This window comes from Nestor notabilis, unplaced genomic scaffold (genome assembly GCF_000696875.1).
Source record: "Nestor notabilis isolate BGI_N333 unplaced genomic scaffold, ASM69687v1 scaffold10727, whole genome shotgun sequence".
NCBI lineage: Eukaryota > Metazoa > Chordata > Aves > Psittaciformes > Psittacidae > Nestor > Nestor notabilis.
Genome location: NW_009936063.1, coordinates 1 through 17,792, shown reverse-complemented (window position 1 = coordinate 17,792; position 17,792 = coordinate 1). Strand labels below are relative to the sequence as shown.

The 17,792-nt window shown below is 43.7% G+C and overlaps 1 protein-coding gene across 1 annotated transcript in view; it reads right to left on the bottom strand.

Moving 5' to 3' along the window:
- The window catches only part of SLC22A3 (solute carrier family 22 (organic cation transporter), member 3), a 16,390-nt gene extending 6,674 nt beyond the window's left edge, over positions 1 to 9,716 (bottom strand). Inside the window, exons 1-4 of the mRNA XM_010018155.1 lie at positions 9,616 to 9,716; positions 7,517 to 7,671; positions 4,569 to 4,734; positions 3,426 to 3,543 (exon numbers count right to left, since the gene is read on the bottom strand). Coding sequence (XP_010016457.1) covers positions 3,426 to 3,543; positions 4,569 to 4,734; positions 7,517 to 7,671; positions 9,616 to 9,692 — 516 coding nt within the window. The 5' untranslated portion in view covers positions 9,693 to 9,716. The remainder of the gene's footprint in view (positions 1 to 3,425; positions 3,544 to 4,568; positions 4,735 to 7,516; positions 7,672 to 9,615) is intronic.
- Positions 9,717 to 17,792: the final 8,076 nt, after the last annotated feature.

The window sequence follows — 17,792 nt, the reverse complement described above, 5'->3', positions numbered from 1 at the left end:
GTAGGGAAAAAAAAAATCCTCTTTTTGTTTTTTGAAGTCGAGAAGAGCTTTGCTATTCACATTAGTGCAGTCAGGAATTCAATGACAGAGCCCATGTTTCTAAAGATAGACTATTCTGCTCCCTTAAGATGCAGCTCTTACTCAGCTGTTTGCAGGCCAGTCCAGTGGGCTTTGGACACAGACCAAGAAATAAAAATGATCTTGACAAAAGAGAAAAAAAAAAAGTTTGTAATTTACAATTAATTTAGTGAGTTCTGGATGGAGCTGAGCTGTACCAGTGTCGCAACTCACCAAGCAAAAGAAGCAAATGTTTGTCTGCTTCCATACAAAGGTCATCTGTGGTTTCTGCATGCCAATAAAAATGCAGTGCAATGCTGCTACATCCAGAGCCATGTAAGGGAATTTGCCAATGAAATTGTTGCAGATGTACTGGAAAATCTTAGCCAAAATTCATTGATGGATAATGCCTCTCACTTCTCCCTGTCCCTCCACACCTGCAGCGCTTTGCCTGAAATTCTGGGGTTGCTTCACAAAAGACAAGTCTGACAAGAGTTAATGTGAGAAATAGACTTGATCTGTGACTAATGTGCTTCCTGGAGATGGTCTCTTTCCTCTGGGCACAGCAAAAAGGATAAACGACAGTGTTTACTGAAAAGGTCCCAGGAACAAGTCCAGCATGAATCTGGGTGTGTGGAGGTTAATGTGCTGCAGCTGTGAGTGGCTCAGGGTCATGAGCAGGGACACTTCTGAAAAAAATAATTGAATGTAACTTCAAACAAAAAGCAGGGAAAGGCACATCTCTGTCCTGACATGACACTGTGAAAATGCTGATGTTTAGAGAGGGAAGGGGGTGCAGGAACACAGGGCTGAAAGTGGAGGGGGAAATGCAGCAGCACAACTTTCCTGATACTTGTCACCGGCCACGCTCAACACTGGCTAAGGCTGACCAGGACGGGGGAATCTCACCAGTATATATGCCCAGCAAGGTCAGTAATTGATAGAATCATAAAATAATAGAGTAGTTTATGTCAAAAGAGACCTTAATGATGACACAGTTCCAATCCCCCTCTCTGGGCAGACCATGTTGCTCAAAGCCCTATCCAATCTGGCCTTGAACACTACCAGGGATGGGGCATCCACAACCCTCATAGTAAAGAATATCTTCGTAATATCTCATCTAAATCTACCCTCTTTCAGTTTAAAGCCATTCCCCTTTGTACTGTCACCACATAGACTTCTAAAAAGTCCCTTTCCAGCATTCTTATAGGCCCCCTTTAGGTACTGGAGGGCTGCTATAAGATCTCCCCAGAGCCTTCTCTTTGGCTAAAAAAGCCCAAATCCCTAAGCCTGTCTTCATGGGAGAGGTGTCTGTGGCCTTCCTCTGGACTTGCTCCAATAGCTCCATGTCCTTTTCATGTTGAGGGCTCCAAAGCTGAACACAGTACTCATGAGAGCAGAGTAAGGGGGAGAATCACCTCTCTGGTTGCTTTTGATGTAGCCTAGCATATGGTTGGCTATCTGGGGTACAGGTGACACTGCTGGGTCATGTTGAGCTTCTCATTAACTAACACCCCCAAGTCTTTCTCCTTGGACTGCTCTGAATCTCTTCTCCACCCAACCTGTAGCTGTGCCTGGGATTGCCCCAACCCAGGTGTAGAACCTTGCACTTGTCTTGGTTGAACTTCATGAGGTTGGCGTTGGCCACCTCTCAAGCATTTCCAGGTCTCTCTGGATGGCATCCCTTCCCTCCAGCGTATCAACTGAAGCACATAACTTAGTGTCATCAGCAAACTTGCTGAAGGAGCTTCAATCCCACTGTCCATGTCACCGACAAAGATGTTGAACAGATGACTTCACAAAATCATTAGTCCAGAGCCATATATCCCAAGAGAAATAGGGCTCAGCTTATCCGTGGAACTTGTTGGGTGTACTTTACCTTGGCAGACCTGCCACTAATATATACTTAATGAAATGGAAATATAACAGAATATTGGTATAAATCAATTGGCCATTTCTATACACCATCTGTTGCCACATATGTCTTCCTGTGTGCACTTCTATGTGTGCACTTCTATTTTTATCACAGGAATGGTCCTGAATAAGCACAGCTGCTTAGGCTGGATGGAGGATTTATGGGACCTTTTTCTCACTACATAAAAAAATCCTATGGATTTGGGAACAGCTATCTGCTGTTTCAGAAGAGTGCCAATAATTACTGCCAAAAATTCATCCATAATTATACACCAGGACTTTGGTGAAGCAATCCCACTTTTTTGGATAAACTGGGCTAAATTCTGAGGTTACCTCTTGCTTAAGAAGAGCAATTAGAAAGACACACGTACGTTACCTGTGAGAACCCAAGTTGTCAACTACTGGTTACAAAGCACACACATCATGATGTTCCTTCCTGAGAGAATGGGACATATCAGTGTCCTCCAGACACTGCCACTCCAAAGCCTTTGCTTTTAGTATCAGTGAAAATTTAGTTAAAAGTCACACTTAATACTTTTGTATATGTATAAAAATGAATGCATATGCATGTGTGTAGTCATAAAGGATACTATTGTGCACTGATAGACAGACATTTTATGTAGGTAATTTCTTTTCACTAAGAAAATCAGTTTCTGAAATACTTATAACACATTCAGTGTGCCAGCTCTGGGCTGCTGTGTACTAAGGATTTGCAGCCATTTTCCTTAATTCAAATAATGATTCATAACATTTCTATTGCTAGCATTTAGGCTCCGGACATGGTTTATTACAGAAAAGGAACTTTGTCCACATCTCTTGTCATTGAAGCCAATGCCATAGTGACCCAATAGAAAAAGGCAAATGCTGCAATGACATGACAGTGACACTTGAAATGTGTCAGTCCTTTCAGTTCCATCAAAGGACTGTAGTTCTAACATATATTGTCCTGTTTTGTAATTAGTGATCTTGGACTGTGCTTGCCCTATTTGGAATTTTGAGGCATATTTTCTCCCTATGGGACGGAAGCAAATTCATACTTAAATTCTGATTTCATCTTCCCTTTGAGCGGTAAAACGAAGTTCTAGCAAAGGGACCGTGAAAGTGGATCCTGCTGTCTCCACTCACTCTGTCAGCTAAAATGTCAGCTGCTGTGAAACATCACTGGCCCTCAGGCTAGTTTCTGATATTTCCCACAAGTTTTTAAAGTAGGAGTGTTACAAATGAAATACCTGATTCATTGTTTTGCAAACTTTTTTGTCAAACCACGTCTTTCCAGACAGTTCACTTTGATCATCTTGCACTTAACAAAGTAGATATGGGACTGAAAAGCTTGTTCTGGTGTGACACATCAAAAGTGTTTTCCACCACATAAAGAGAAAGCATTTGAACAAAACTGAACCTTCAGAAGAGTAAGAAACTTTAGAAAAACCTCTAGCTCAAACAGATGACAGTACCTCTGAGTAATGTGGTGAGAGATATTTCCCATTGTGTTTTGCAATGTTGTGCATGATTTTCAATGCTTTGTCTCCCTTTTTGCGTGTCAGGAGCCAACGCGGAGATTCAGGAACCACCCTGTAAGAACACAGAAGTCATAAATAGAGGTTTGGCCCTTTAACATTGAAAGTAAACTGAAGTCCTTTGCTTTTTGCCTGTATAATACATAACACAAAGATTTTTTCAGTCTTTGGGATACAGAAACTTTTGTGGACTGTTTTTGCAGTCAGTCTGCTGTAAAATATCCAATCCTTGTGGGCAGGAAAGAAGGAAATAGGCTGTATCAATACTCTGCAAAGCTGGAAAATAAGAAATCTAACTATTGTATTTTCACAACTGATGTGAAAAGTATGATTACTAACAGGCAAACAAGGTGTCTTGTTTGCAAGGAACAATGAAAGTCAGCACTAAACATATGTAGTACCAAGTACAGACAGATTGGGAAATGTCTAGCTGCACCATTGTAAGATAGACACACAAACAGATGAATCTATACATGTTTTATGAACTGAGTACAAAACAATAATACCAATAGGTGTTTCGGTTTCTGCTGGCCTAGGGTTACAATGATTCACAATCTAATAGTTCACAACAGGCAATGTTTAGGGAAACAGTATGTGAGAAGAGGGTATGTGGATTAGTTTCTTTGGATCCAGCCCACAGGATGGATGCATTCCACCGTGGCATAGTGCTCTGCTTTCTTATTAGCTGTACTGCCCAATTCATGGAAGGACCTTTAGGGCAAGTTCAGGATTGAACTGAGGATATAATTAGAGGTAAAGGTGAGGTTCCATGGATGATAGGAAAGCAGACATTGGTCAAGTTAACCAAGTAAATAGCCCCAGGCTAAGCAGGAGCAGAGTAGGGTTCTGTGAAGGGCCAGCTGTGGCTTACAAGGGAGGCAAACTCAAGGCAGAAAAATGAAAGAAATTTATGTCTGCATTTCACTAAAAAGAATTTAAAATGCCAAAATCAACAATATGCAAATATCTTCTTCCTAACCTACAACGTCTTGCACACTGAAGACTTGGGACCACAGCAGGACTCTCAAGGTTCTTGAATAGCATCAGCAATGATGACAAGAGCAATGACTGCAACATTACCAGTAGTACAGCAGGAAAAGGAAGTTGGGTAGTGAAATGGCCAGCTGGATCCCTTGCCAGGTGGGAATCAAGTATGCAATTCCAGGGAGAATCATAATTCCCAGCGTGAAGAATATCTGAATCACAATCCCAACAAACCGCTGGTCAGAACCAACAATCTCTGTCACTGAGCAGAGAGAAAGACAAAATAAACAACACAGAAACAAAACTAACTTGAAAGAAAAATGTTAGTGGTAGAACATCAGGAAAGATAGTACTGCATCAGGTCACACGTCTGTCTATCCCAGCATTTTGCCTTCAGAAGTGTAAGCATGTTACCAAGACTGTTCAGGGCAAGAGTGGGTGACACCCCCTCATCAGTTCATCCCCTACTCTTCAGCTAGAGGGGTTTCTGACTGCATGTTCACTAATGAATTGAACAGGGCCAAAACAAAGGTTTGATACTGTGTCATGATCGCCCTCAGTGACAAATTGCTAGCACTCTTCCATGCCGCAGAATAGAGGACCATCATGGCAGGGGCTGCTCCCAGTAGTAATATGGACAAGACGACTGTGAGGAAGAGAGTTTAGACATACCATGCTGGTTGCTCTGAGGGCTAAGGTATGGTTCACAGTTTGCTTTATTTACTAGAACAAACATAGCCTTTGTTGGTTTGTTTCTCATCCTTTGATGGATTTTTTTTTTATTTTGTGAATGTGTCCACTTCTGAAAGCCATGTAAGCCCATATTTCAGGCAATATCCCATGGCCATGACATCTATAGTTGAGAAGAACAATGATTGAAGAAGTATCTCTTGTTTGTTTCAAAACTGTCACTGCTACCTACCCTTCAAAGTAAAAGCAGAGGACTTTACCTTGTTTCATAATACCCAGAAAACGCTATTTTCTTTTTTTTCTCTTTTAATTTTACTGAAAAAGACACAATTTTGCAAGTAACAGTGACTCCTTTCAGCTGGCAGTGCAGAGAGATATGACATCATTACTATTTTTATTGACTATTCAGCATGTCTGCATGGATCAGGGGCAACTCTTGCCTAAAGGTAACTGTTCAGCACTGGCTTGGGAAGAGCTGGGTTGTATGTAAAGGTTCTTGGGGCAGCCTGTTGTGGTTCTGAAGCACAGATCAGTAGCTCAGACCTATTAATGGCAACCATCCTCCTGGTGCAACCAAACCAATGATCTGCACATGCCTCTTAAAAGATATTAGGCTTGTAAATACTCTGGGAGATCCAGGACATAAGAGTAGATGCCTGAAGGGATTTAGAAGGAATCATTCCCTTCAATAATTAATCACCTTGCTCAGGGCTGAGGTAATACACTGTCCTTCAGGCTGAACCTTTCCCTGAAGTCAGGCAGTCTGATATGGACATTGCAAACCGTTTCTTTCTGTTAAAACTTGGCCATTTTAAGGAACATTTTGCTGGTTAGAGCACTTGCCAAAGTTTTAGGATAACACCTCAGTGTAAAATTAGGCCATCTGCTTGGAAGTGAGGGGGATTACAGCTTCTCACCCTTTCCCTGGGTCTTGGACCTGAGGTGTTCAGCAGTGTAACTTTGCCCAGAAAACTGAGGTGCTTCTGGGCTTTAGATGCTGAGAGGGGTAGACAGGTATGTTTGGACGTACATCACCACAGTGTATCCAGTTCTCACTGTAACTGTTTACATCTGGTTGCAATTCTGCTCTCACTCATCTAAATTCCACAAGGAATTTAAAAATATTGTCCCAGCCCTTACAGACTACAGTGATGGTACAATTTTTTGCACTATATAATGGTGTTATCACTGTGTTTTGAGTAGATTACTGAATGGCTGATTTGTGGTTTAAGTAAATCTGATGTATCATCTGTAGCGTGATGCTTTCCTCAATATCTTGCTATTCCATGCTCTAGAAAGGGGTTTCCTTTTCTGGAACCTGGCAGTCCTTCAAGATGCCGCAACAGTACCCTTGTCTCATGAAAAGTAAGCTTGCTACGCAAGGACCTTCACTGCTGGGCATGACAATAAGCTATCAAATAATCTGGATCTTTGCTGGTTTGATGCTATTTATAAAAAAGCTTCCCTTCTTTTTTCCTTTTCAGGAAATCATAATCATATTACAGACACTGGAGTCCAGCTGGCACTATGCAAAGCCTCCCTGCTAAAGAATGAAGAGCAGCTAACCAAGTGTCTGTCCTTCCAGCGAGAAAAAGCAGTTAACTCCTCCGAGCATCTGTGGAAGATGTTCAGACTCTGCCAAAATTAACCATGTCCCTACTTGTGTATCCAGGCTTGCTCTGTAGATTTTGACCATCTTGGTGATTTTCTATGCAATAAGAAAACCTCTGTATATACACATTCCACTCTTCCACCCCTTAATTATTTATGTTAAACCCTCCCCATAAGAATCCAGTGATGGGTACTAAAAGAGAGCTTGGACAGTTCTGAAAGACACATCACTCTTGTTAGTCTGCCGTCATGAATTACTTCTTCACTCTTCCCCATGGGATCCTCTGAGGTCAGGCAGGCATGTACACTGCTGCTCATTTCCATCCTGTATCACTACAGAATATCAGAAAAGGCTTGCACTTGCTGCCCTTCTCAGAGGCCAACTCCCTACCAATAAATCAGCAGACCTCACCGGGTAAGGAAACCCTGTACTGCTTAGCTGCTAGAAAGGTCCCTAGGATGGTCTGGACAAAGGCCAGTGACTGCTTCCCCGGACATTCAGTTCAGGCATGAGCCCACACCATGGACAATGACAAGTTACAATCTGCATGTAGGCACCTTGTCTCGGAGGACAAATGCATTAACTAGGATGGATTTGTATTATTCATTGTCTACTGAGCCCAGGGCCAGTGCTCTGTTGCCAAGAACAAAATGTTATCAAGAGCACATGTAGCCAGACACGTTGTCCTCCAAAAATCCCTCACTTTTCCTAATGAGAAAAGAAGAGCGATAACAGCTCTCACCGATCACGTAGCAAGTCATCCAGGTTCCCTTGCCAAACACGCCTTGGAGAAAACGGAAGATCAGAAATACAGTAAAGTTTGGTGCAAACGCCACTATGACACCACATATCCCAACCCCAAGACAGGAGAACAGGTAGGTGAGGATTCTGCCATATCTGTTGAAAAGGAGAAAGAAAGTGAAAATCACAAAAAGGCACAAAGATGGGATTTCTTTTTTTTTCCCTGGTATCTCATTTTAATGCTAGATTTGAAAGTGTCTTTTTGAGACCGGTCTTGTTCCAAAGGGAAGCTGCCTGAAACTTTGCAGTGTTGGCCCTTGGGATATGGGACCCTATTCCCTGCAGCAGTTATCACTGCCTTTATGTCACTGATGTTAAAACTAGTGATGCCCTCACCAGACCCCTTCCTAGAAAACAGTTTGTCTTTATGATTCAAAACTATGGCCTATATATTACAGTTCAGATTTTTGATCCAGTTGAAATAAGGGAAGCTTCTGTTGGGGATTTCTGTTTTCACAAATTAGTCTCCTACGAGTAATTACAGCTAGCTCTGTGAAGGTAAGTCATGTCTTCTTTAACTACTTTATGTGGTTTTCCAGTGTTTTGTTTGGGCTTAGAGTGCTTGTTTTCAAAGTCAGTCTAACATATTCATGAGTCTCATTTTCCAGCAAAACCATCACTATTAATAGGCATGCCCAAGGAAAGCTGTAAGTCAAAAAAACCAAAAGAAACCCAAACCACCAAAACCTGTCTGTAGTTTCATGGAAACTGTGTCCTTGGAACACAACTAGAATTTGCATTTTGATCTCTTCTCCATTGTTATTGCTGCTGCGTTAAGAAGAAGAAACTGAAAAATTCTGTCACTAGTTACCTTACCAGAAATCCTTTGAAATAATATTTGTTTGATCATTTTGTTCAAAAAGTTTCAAGAAAAGAATTTCTACAGGACAAAAATTAGCATATTTTCAGCCAAGTCCATCTTTTTCAGTGCTGTCAAGGGGACAAGAATCTAATGGTCTGGCTGTAGCACATTCCCCAGTGCTATTAATGTAAAGCATTCATAGTTGTACTGTAGTCATATTATGCTTAGTACGCAAGTATTCCTATTTTAATAATTAGCTGTAATATCTCTACTCTTGCATAGTCTTAAGGTGTTGTTATCACAACTGCCCAGCCAGACACTGAACAGAGATATCTTAAGCTAGCCAGTGCCATGGCATCTTTTCCGCCTTACTTTTTCCCCTATTACTAGATCCTTTGGAAAGATGAGGTTTTCCCTGCTAGTTTGAACTTTGTTATCTGAGATGATATTCCAGCTAATTCTGTAAATATTCCTGCCTACAAAGAAGTCGTACTTTAGTTATTATTACAATTATTACAGGTAGCAAATAAAACAGGCAGAATGAAAATGCTCTTCTATTGAAATCATCAGTGGCGATCCCACCCAGTGCATAGGTTGACTACTGTCACTTATCAGAAAAAGCACAAACCCAGCTCCCTCTTTTACCCTAAGAGCAAGGCACAGCTGATGGGAGCTCCCCACTCCCAGGCAGAGTGGCTACTCAAGCCTGAATATCACCTACATCTTTTCCTTGATATTCATCCAGCTCTGAGAGTTGAGGGTCAGCTGGAGGGCCCTATGGCCTTGGTGATAAGTGTATGAGTCCAGTCTGTGAATGGATAGAGTTACCATACTGTGTCCCTTTTTTCCTCAAGTAGTTGCTTTCTTCATCAATAGCGCCTATTAAACATTCCTCAGTAAAAGAATGTTGAGTCCAGAAAACTCTTATGAATGCTTCCTTTTAATTTCTGTGTCCTTCTGCCCTTCCTGGGTCCAGATGTGCACAGAAAACATGAGAAATGGCAAGAAAAGCTCTTTTCACGACATTTTAAAGTCCAAACAGGATCAGTAAGCATGATGGCATGAAATTTACAGCCCAAAAGGAAGAGAAGATTACATTGGTTGATGTTAACCCAGAGTGGGAAAGTTTATCCAAAGTGAATTAAACCTCCAAAGTGTTAACACATGCTAATTGCAGGTAACATTACAAGTAATTTCACCTCTGAACAAATCAAAGGACAGCAGAGCTTACACAGTACCTGTCTGCAGCGTAGCCCAGGGCGAATGCACCAGCCAGAAACCCCAGATTGAGGATAGCCTGTGAGAGATCCAACATCCAGGAATTGCCACACACGAGGTTATACTGTGGGAACAAGGGAGAGGCATAAACACCCCAGGTGGGTCATTCATCATCCTCAGGGAAAAATGTTATAGAAACTGCACAGGGCCAAGATGAGAGAAGAAAGGGAAGGGAAAGGAAAGAGGAAGGAGAAAAGGAAAGGGAAGTTCAAATATGCTTGTTCAACAGCGAACACCAGTGGGCCAGAGAAGTGCAGCCATAGCAAGCAGTCCTCAAGCTGTTGTGAAGATAAAGGGAGAACTCCTCTTTGCCAAAAGGATGCTGTGTTTCATGCATCAGTTGTCCAGATACGGAAAGCAAACTAGTCTTTTGCAAACCAAACACAACACTGCTAAATATGTTGCCAAGGCAAAGCTATGACTTTAGTGCAGAATAAGAGTGCACAGCTATAGCCAATGAAAATATCAGTTTAGAAATGGTTTAATTATTTTTTCTTAGTACCTTCTAGATAAAAAGACAAATATGTGGTATCTGAGGAAACTGAAAAGAGATCTCAGATCCATTTCAGACACATGGAACATGTATTTTCTTGGTGTAGCTTCCCCAGATTTTCTATTCCTTATACTGCAGTAGCCATAACTTCCTAACACAATGTTACATTGGTGGATATCTGAAGAATTTATTAACACAGATGGAGGTGGTGACAGGTGGAGATAAAGGGAATGGGGAAGGGGATGAGAGGAAGGAAGACAAAGAGACTAGGGTTCAAAACCAAAATGGAACTAAAGTAGTTATCCAGACAGCATGTCATTGGCAATTACTTTAGAGGTTCTTTGAGAATAAAGAAATGCCAACCTTTGCTTGCCAAGTTCTGCAGACCTGCTGAAAGTCAGGAGGTTTCGATCCATGTCTCGGGTAACCTTAGGAACAATTCTACTTCAGGACCAAGGGAAGCCACAGACAATAGCAGCTGCCACCATTTCCCTGGAGATACCCTTTTGCTTTCAGGCATGAGCTGTAAGAAATCTTTTCATTGCTAACAAGTCACTGGTTACTGAAGCACACACACAGTGTGCCACGTTTGTGCTCACCAGCACATGTACTGCAGCACCAGTGCTCAAACACCACGCTTGGACAGGTGGCCACAGGGTGGGTTAGAGACAAGATTAACAGCCTCTTCTTGCCACTCACCATTCTCCAGACTCTGAAATTTAATGACATGAGCTCTAGCTCTGCCTTAGCCATTTGCATGCTGCAATGTCCAGCAAGTATTGCCTGGGCCTGGGATTTCAGAGGTGTCTACAGAAGGCACCCAGAATGGGATCACACCAAAGCTGAATCTGGACCCATAAATCTAAAGTACTACTCTTAAATGCTTATTTATGTACCTGAATAAGAAACCATTTCTTGTAATATTCTGAACTCCAAGCACAGCACAGGTCTTTCACTCTCCTTGCCTGCCTCACCACATAGCTGCACTCTGCCCTGTGGGTTTTTGGTCAGACCAGTAGCAGCAGGAGAGACCCCAGGCTCTGCTGTGTGGGTGACAGCTCTAGTGAGAGCTCAGAGCCTGATGCTATGGGCTGTTTTACAAAATGCCCTGTTATTTCATGCATTTTCCTACTGGTGGCTTCAGAGCTGGCTGTGATGTGCTGTTTTATCCCAGCCATTTACAGCAGTGGAGTGTGACAGAGGTCAGCTTCAACTTTCATCTGTGCTCCAGCTTTGAACACTGTTTAACACGAACCTTCACATCATTATTTTCTGCTTCCAGCACATGCTTATGGAGTAACCCTGGGAGCACCATTCCCCAGAGAGACAGAAAGGAGACCTCACACCTTTCCCCTAGCAGTCCTCAGGAACAACAGAGAGGTCTAGCCTGTGGTCTGCAGAGGGAATTTTCTCCCAGTGAAGGTTAAGATCGCTCAGCACCTCACAACTGGCTTGGTTCCTTGAAAAATCAAAACCTTGGAGAGAAATGTCAGGCTGATTGATGGATCAGCAGGGAGGGCTTCATACAGGACCCAGTTTAATAGTCCTTCACAGAATTGCCTGAGTCAGAGAGAAAAACATCCTCCAACGCTTGCAATTTTGCTTCTGAAGGGCAAAAGATGGTCACGAGATAGGATGCCCTCTCATAAGCCAGAACAGCCAATTAGAGAATGGGAAAGGGAGAAAGAGCATTACTGACTCACCAGAAACAACAATAAATTAGTGTGAGAACAAAATTAAGAAGTGCATGTAATAAGAAAAGTGTTAAAGCAATGTCAAAATGAGATGATGCTTACACAGACATAAAATCTGTAAATAAAACCACTGTAGATCACTTAAAATCCACTTGCCCATAATTTCAGTCCTTGATTTAGGAGACCAAGCCCCCAGTTTTTAACATCTATAAAATGCATTGGGATTACTGCTCCCCCTGAGCCAACAGACTATATTTCCCAAGACCCATGAGGCTATCCTGGCAACCCAAGTGATAGCAAAGGGAACAACATCGAAGCTGCCCCCCAGGAGGAGAAGTGTGCTTCCCGTCTTGTGATAGCCTGGCACCCTCGGTCCACTGTGGAACCACTCTCTTGGGAAAGGCACCTACCCTTTGAGGAGCAGAGGGAAAGCCACAGAGGTAGCTGAGGAGCTCATCACCACCTCCAGGGTGGTGGTGGAGTCATGCCCAGAGGCACCAGCCTCAGTGCCCACTGCAGGCACTGGCTTTCAAGATTTATATGTTTCATACTTTTTCAAAGGGTATATTCATTTTTTTAATAATTTGATCCCTCTTTTCTGTAATCATGCAATGAATAAGCTGTCACGAAAGAGGGCAAGAGAATGAACACTCGCCAAAGAGGGAGGAGGAAATATCTTTACCAGAGAGGACTCTTTCATCTGAACAGCAATTTTCGATGATTCAGGCAGCAGTTGAAACATAGTCAAATATTTTAAATATTCCAGGAAATAAGAAAATACAGAAAACTTCTAAGAAACTCTTAAGCAATTTGTGAAGAGATTAGTGACAGAACACCAACTGTACTCTCCTAAGTTAGTTCTGTGCTTTGTTATTTTCCAAGTATTTAAACTACTTCTGGTACAGATAAGCTTTCTCAGACCTCTTCTGTTTGCTTGACATAGCATCTAGCATTTAAGTCATCACTCTGCTAATGTCTTGCTTTTCGTTTGCAAACATAACCTTTAGAGGGGAATGTAACCTTTAAAAGAAAATTGCACGCCCTGCAGAGACCTGTTTTTGATCCAAGCTCCCTGTCAGACTCACAGCACCACTTCAGCTGTGACCCAGTTTGGTTGTGCCTGATAGTTATCCCCATAAGCATCACGTGGAAGAAATGCATCTCCATCTGTTTACCCAGGATCTCCACTTAGCTGGTAGAACTCCTATATGACACTACCCCAAAACATCTCCCATATCCCTTGCTAGCAGCCCCCACAAAAGGGAGTGGATTGGTGCTTCCTGTCTGTTTCTCAACGGTCATATGCCCATCCATGCATGGGCTGATGCTTGCATTCCTACCATACAGGCTGTTCCTATGCCCAGACAGATGCTGCCCATGTTGTGAGGAGTTCACTGACCAGGAGCATTTCCATGCAAGTATAGGGTGGCATGAGGGACCAATAAACATCTCCCACTGTGACCAGCAGGAGATGCCATTCCCTGAAAGTATATGTTCTTCTCATAACATATCAAAAAAATCCCAGCTTTAAAAATCCCAGGTCTTTAAAAATCACAGACTGCCCTCCTGGGATCCCACTTGGTTTCCAAATTTGTTAGCATTGAGAATCAAAAACTCTAGGGCTCACTACCTGTCTAGACCTCAGCTGTCTGACTTTGTTTTTCTCTGGTTTCTTCCTGAACGTTACACTTTAGCACCTCCAGAGAAGACCTGTAGCTCACATCAGTTGAAAATAAGCTGTAGAAGAGATGTGTGACCAGTGGCTCATTGCTGAGCATCACACAACATCGGCAAGCTGGGACCCAGCTGAAACTTCCCTTCAGAAGCACCACCTCTCTGTCTGCAAAAGCACTCCCATGCCGCTGCAAAATTTGGGACCTATTCTGGAGAAGCATGTAGGAGACATTGGAGTGAGGAGTTAACGTCCTGTCCTGCATTTGTAGGTATCCGTCTGCAACCAGTGTTCTTGAAGTGCATATGTATGCAATGAACATTTCTGCTTTCGCTTAAATAATCTCACCTAGGTCAATGCAGCAGAAAAGGAACGCCACCATGCCCTGTGTTCAGTCCCCTTTTCTCCATAGACTTGAAATTTAATTACTAAAACATTTACTGCAGTGTGGGGAGAAGGACATGGAAAAGGAAAAGAAAGTCCTAGGGGTTTTTGACCCTGATCCTAAACCTGTCTGTTGACCTGTACAGCACTGGCTACACCTACACCCTCTTAAAACCAAGCTAGCCAGCTCCGAATTGTAATCACCAAGTGGATGAACTAACTCAGCTGGTTAGCTGAGCTAAGGGCTCATCCTCTTCCTCAGCATTGTCATGCTCCCAGCTAAACCTTTCACTGCACAAGTGCATGTACTCAGCACAACCCTGCAACTCATCTCTGCATTCACTGCCACACTCGCCTGCATGATTTGTAGCCACTGTATGCAAAAAGCATTGTGTGCCTGAACACAGCCACCTTCCATTTAGGGGACTGACTAAAAAAAGGTTGTGCTGCCTGAATTGACAAACGATCCACATCTGCACTCCTTTCCTCTTAGCCTTGGCAATGAGCTGCTATCCAGAGCAGAAGTGAGGTATTGCCAACAGAGATGGGCAGCTGGAAAGAGCTTCTTCAGTACATCTTCCTCTATGGTGCCCTTAACAACTGGAGAAAATCAGTCCTTTCTGTCCTGCAGCCTTGTAGTACAGGCAGCCATACACTCCTGCTTGGAAATACACCCCTGTGATGAACATTTTACTACCTGCTAGAGGTTCAAATATCACTGTGAAATCCCAGTGCAGAGTTACAGTTAGCAATGGGGGGCTGGGAGGAGCTGCATTGGTGCACTTTGCTGATCTCTAAAGCAGCAGCAAAACACCTGAGTAATATCTCTCGGGGGGAACAAAATGGTTTTGTACTGGTTCCCTGTAGTTCATTAGTGCAGTAATCATTATAGAAAGAGTGGGAACTGCTGAGATGGGAACAGAAGAAATGCTTGTACATGGCTGATGACTGGAAAATGCAGGGGCTGTGGCAACTTCTCTTTTCTTCATACCTTTGGCAGAAGGCAAACATTTTCCGTTTTGGTCTGACATGCAGACTAACCGCAAACTTGTAAATCCTGGACCTTGAGAGGCCTTTGTACACTGAGAAAGTCCCAAAGCACTTCAGCATACCTATTCCTGTAGAAATGCATTGCTTTAAATGACAACATGTTATTAAAAGCTCCTCAAAACGTAGCAACTTTGAGTAGGAATTTGGTATCACTTTACAGCCCCTTACAATTAATTTCGAAATGATGGATGAAACTCTTCGGTCAATGAAGACATCTGCAGTGACTCCTCAGCCCGACTACAATAGCACATTTAGAGCCCACACGCAGGTTTTAAGCAGCATTCATGCAAGTGGCCAAACAGATGCTGGTTTACCCTTTTTCTCCCAGTAACAAAAGGGAAAAACGCCCTTTAGGAGCTGTCTTAAAAGCAATAAATAAAACCAAGGCTTGAACCCACAGCTGGTACTACCTGGCTTGATGACAGTGACTGGCATAACCCATTCAAGGAACGGGTCCAGTGCCTCTCATATGGGGAAAGCTTAGCTAGAGCATCATAAGAAATTCAGCAATTGCTGCTCCCTCTGCTCCTCTGTTTGCCCTTTCCCCCCTTTCCTTCCACTACTTAATATTAACCCCACCATGACGGTTGAAATAAGACTGGGTCCTGCCATGCCAATGACAACAACCATGCTAGATCAACACTTTGAGGATGAATTACGCAATTGCCTTGGAGGAGGACAGCAAAAGGACCAGCTGTGTTTTATCCACCCTGAGCTTGACAGACACACCATCTCCTGCTCTGAGGGACTGTACAAGCTACGAGACAAAGATTGCTTTGCTTACAGGCTTCTCTGCAAATGCTGGCTGACTGCTATTTTCTGAGACAGCTGGCAAGCAGAGGAGTAGGAAGATTTATTCCCAGCAGGTGCAGTAGGATATGTTCAGATGATCATTTGTCCACATCAGACCTCACACTTTGGCAATAAATTGTTGCCAGGTCTTGAAATGACATCATCTATGGCGTGGAGACTTGCTGCAGACAGGGCATACTGGAATCACTCCCTTCTGCTGAACTCCTGCCAACAAAGGCGGCTAATAAGCCTAAAATATGCCAGCTGTTCTGTAGCTGCTGCTGACCCTATAGACTTCCCTCTTCCTTTCATCCACCACCGCAGACCGTTCAGCCCGCAGGTGTGATTGTACTTCATGCAGATGCCTCTAGGAGTCATCACCGCCAAAAATGTCTGAATAAAATGACTATTGCTTTGCAAAATGCCACCAGCCACCCTTTCAGGGACTGCTAGACTTTCTCTACTGGGATGACAGTACTCAATGCCAAGGCCCAGTTAAGGGCCAGCCACTTGTTCTCTGCACAGTTTCCTGGGTACATTAGGTTTATTGACTTCCCTGTGTCCTGGGTACATGTGTCCCCCTCCTGACTCACCTGGCAGGAGACAGCTGGCAACACACTTCCCGCTTCGAGTGTTACGGAGTGCAGGGAGAGATGTGGGCTCCCTTCCAGACCCCCGGGCTAGAGCATGAGGCTGTGCCCTCCCTGGTCCACTGCAGCCCCCCAACACCCCTCTGCTGCACAGAAATGCCTCCTCCCACTGTGCAAGGTGCTGCTGTCACCAGCCTTCCCTGCGGAGAAGCACCAACCACCTGCTACCACCAGCATCATTTCAGATGGCATCAGCTGGCAGGAGCCAAGGATGAATTTAGCTCGGTGATTACCCACTCAGCCTCACTTTCCAAGCAAAACCTGAGAGGCGACTGCATTCCTGTCCCCTCACTGACGCACGCAGCCGCCTCTTCCAGTTTCACAGGGAGCTGAGCAAGACCTACTCGATTAAACAGGGGCAAACCGCATGGGCCAAAATGCCCTGCGCAGATGTACCACCTGCGACACCATTGCGTCGGAGGGGGCGCTGCCAAGGTTTATGCATAGCACAGGACTTTGCTGATACCTCCAGGCCTTGACATCATCCCAGCTCCAGTTTGCCCAACTCTAATTCAGGCACCAGGGTGCTGGGGGGTGTGCGCAGCACCAGTGGACAACTCTTTCTCTGATCTGGATTGCCCTCATGGAAAAACTTGACCTAAAGCAAAGAAGCTCAGAGACCCTTACATATGTCACTGCAGAATTAGTGACCTCCTCTCAGAGCCTTTTAGGCATCAGAAGATGATTTTAAAAGGGAATCTTTAGCAGTGCTTTGTCATCTGTCACTAGATCAAGCTAACTGCCTTTGCCATGTGCTGTTCCTGGGATGACTTCTTAATAGATTTCACTCTTCTCAAATGCTGAAGGAGGAAAGCCCTGGTACATTCTCCCAGCACCCCACTGCACCTCAGCACTGAGATTCAGGAGTCCCACAGCAGCAGGTAGGTGATGCAGCAGGCACCCCAGGTACTGCCTGCAAAGCAGTGGGTGCTTTTTTCAGTTTACATTCCCCCTTTTTCCTCTGCTACGTTCTACTGATGTTACTGTACATCTACTTTGCAGAAAATATTTAGGATGAGAGAGTGGCCAGTGAGCAACATGCTCCAGTCACGCACAAATCAGAGCAATGAAGTCAGGTACTGCAATACCATTCATTTCACAACTCCTCATAAATCAGTCCCTCCAGCCATATGATTTAGCTTCTTTCAGGTGCTAAGCACTGACTGCAACAGCCTGTGGTTTGGCTGCCAGACATGCTCTGTGTTATGACATCTTTTCCCAGTGAAGGCTTTCCATTCCTGCATTTGCCCTCTGCCTCCTCTGCCATATTGCAAATCCACACCAGGTCTGTGTTTGTCATAGGCCTGGAAAAACTCCTTCAGTGTCCTGCCTTTTTTTTTTTTTTTTGGTCCCACTTCTCTCTCTTTCTCCTTGAACATAGAATCATAGAATAGTTAGGGTT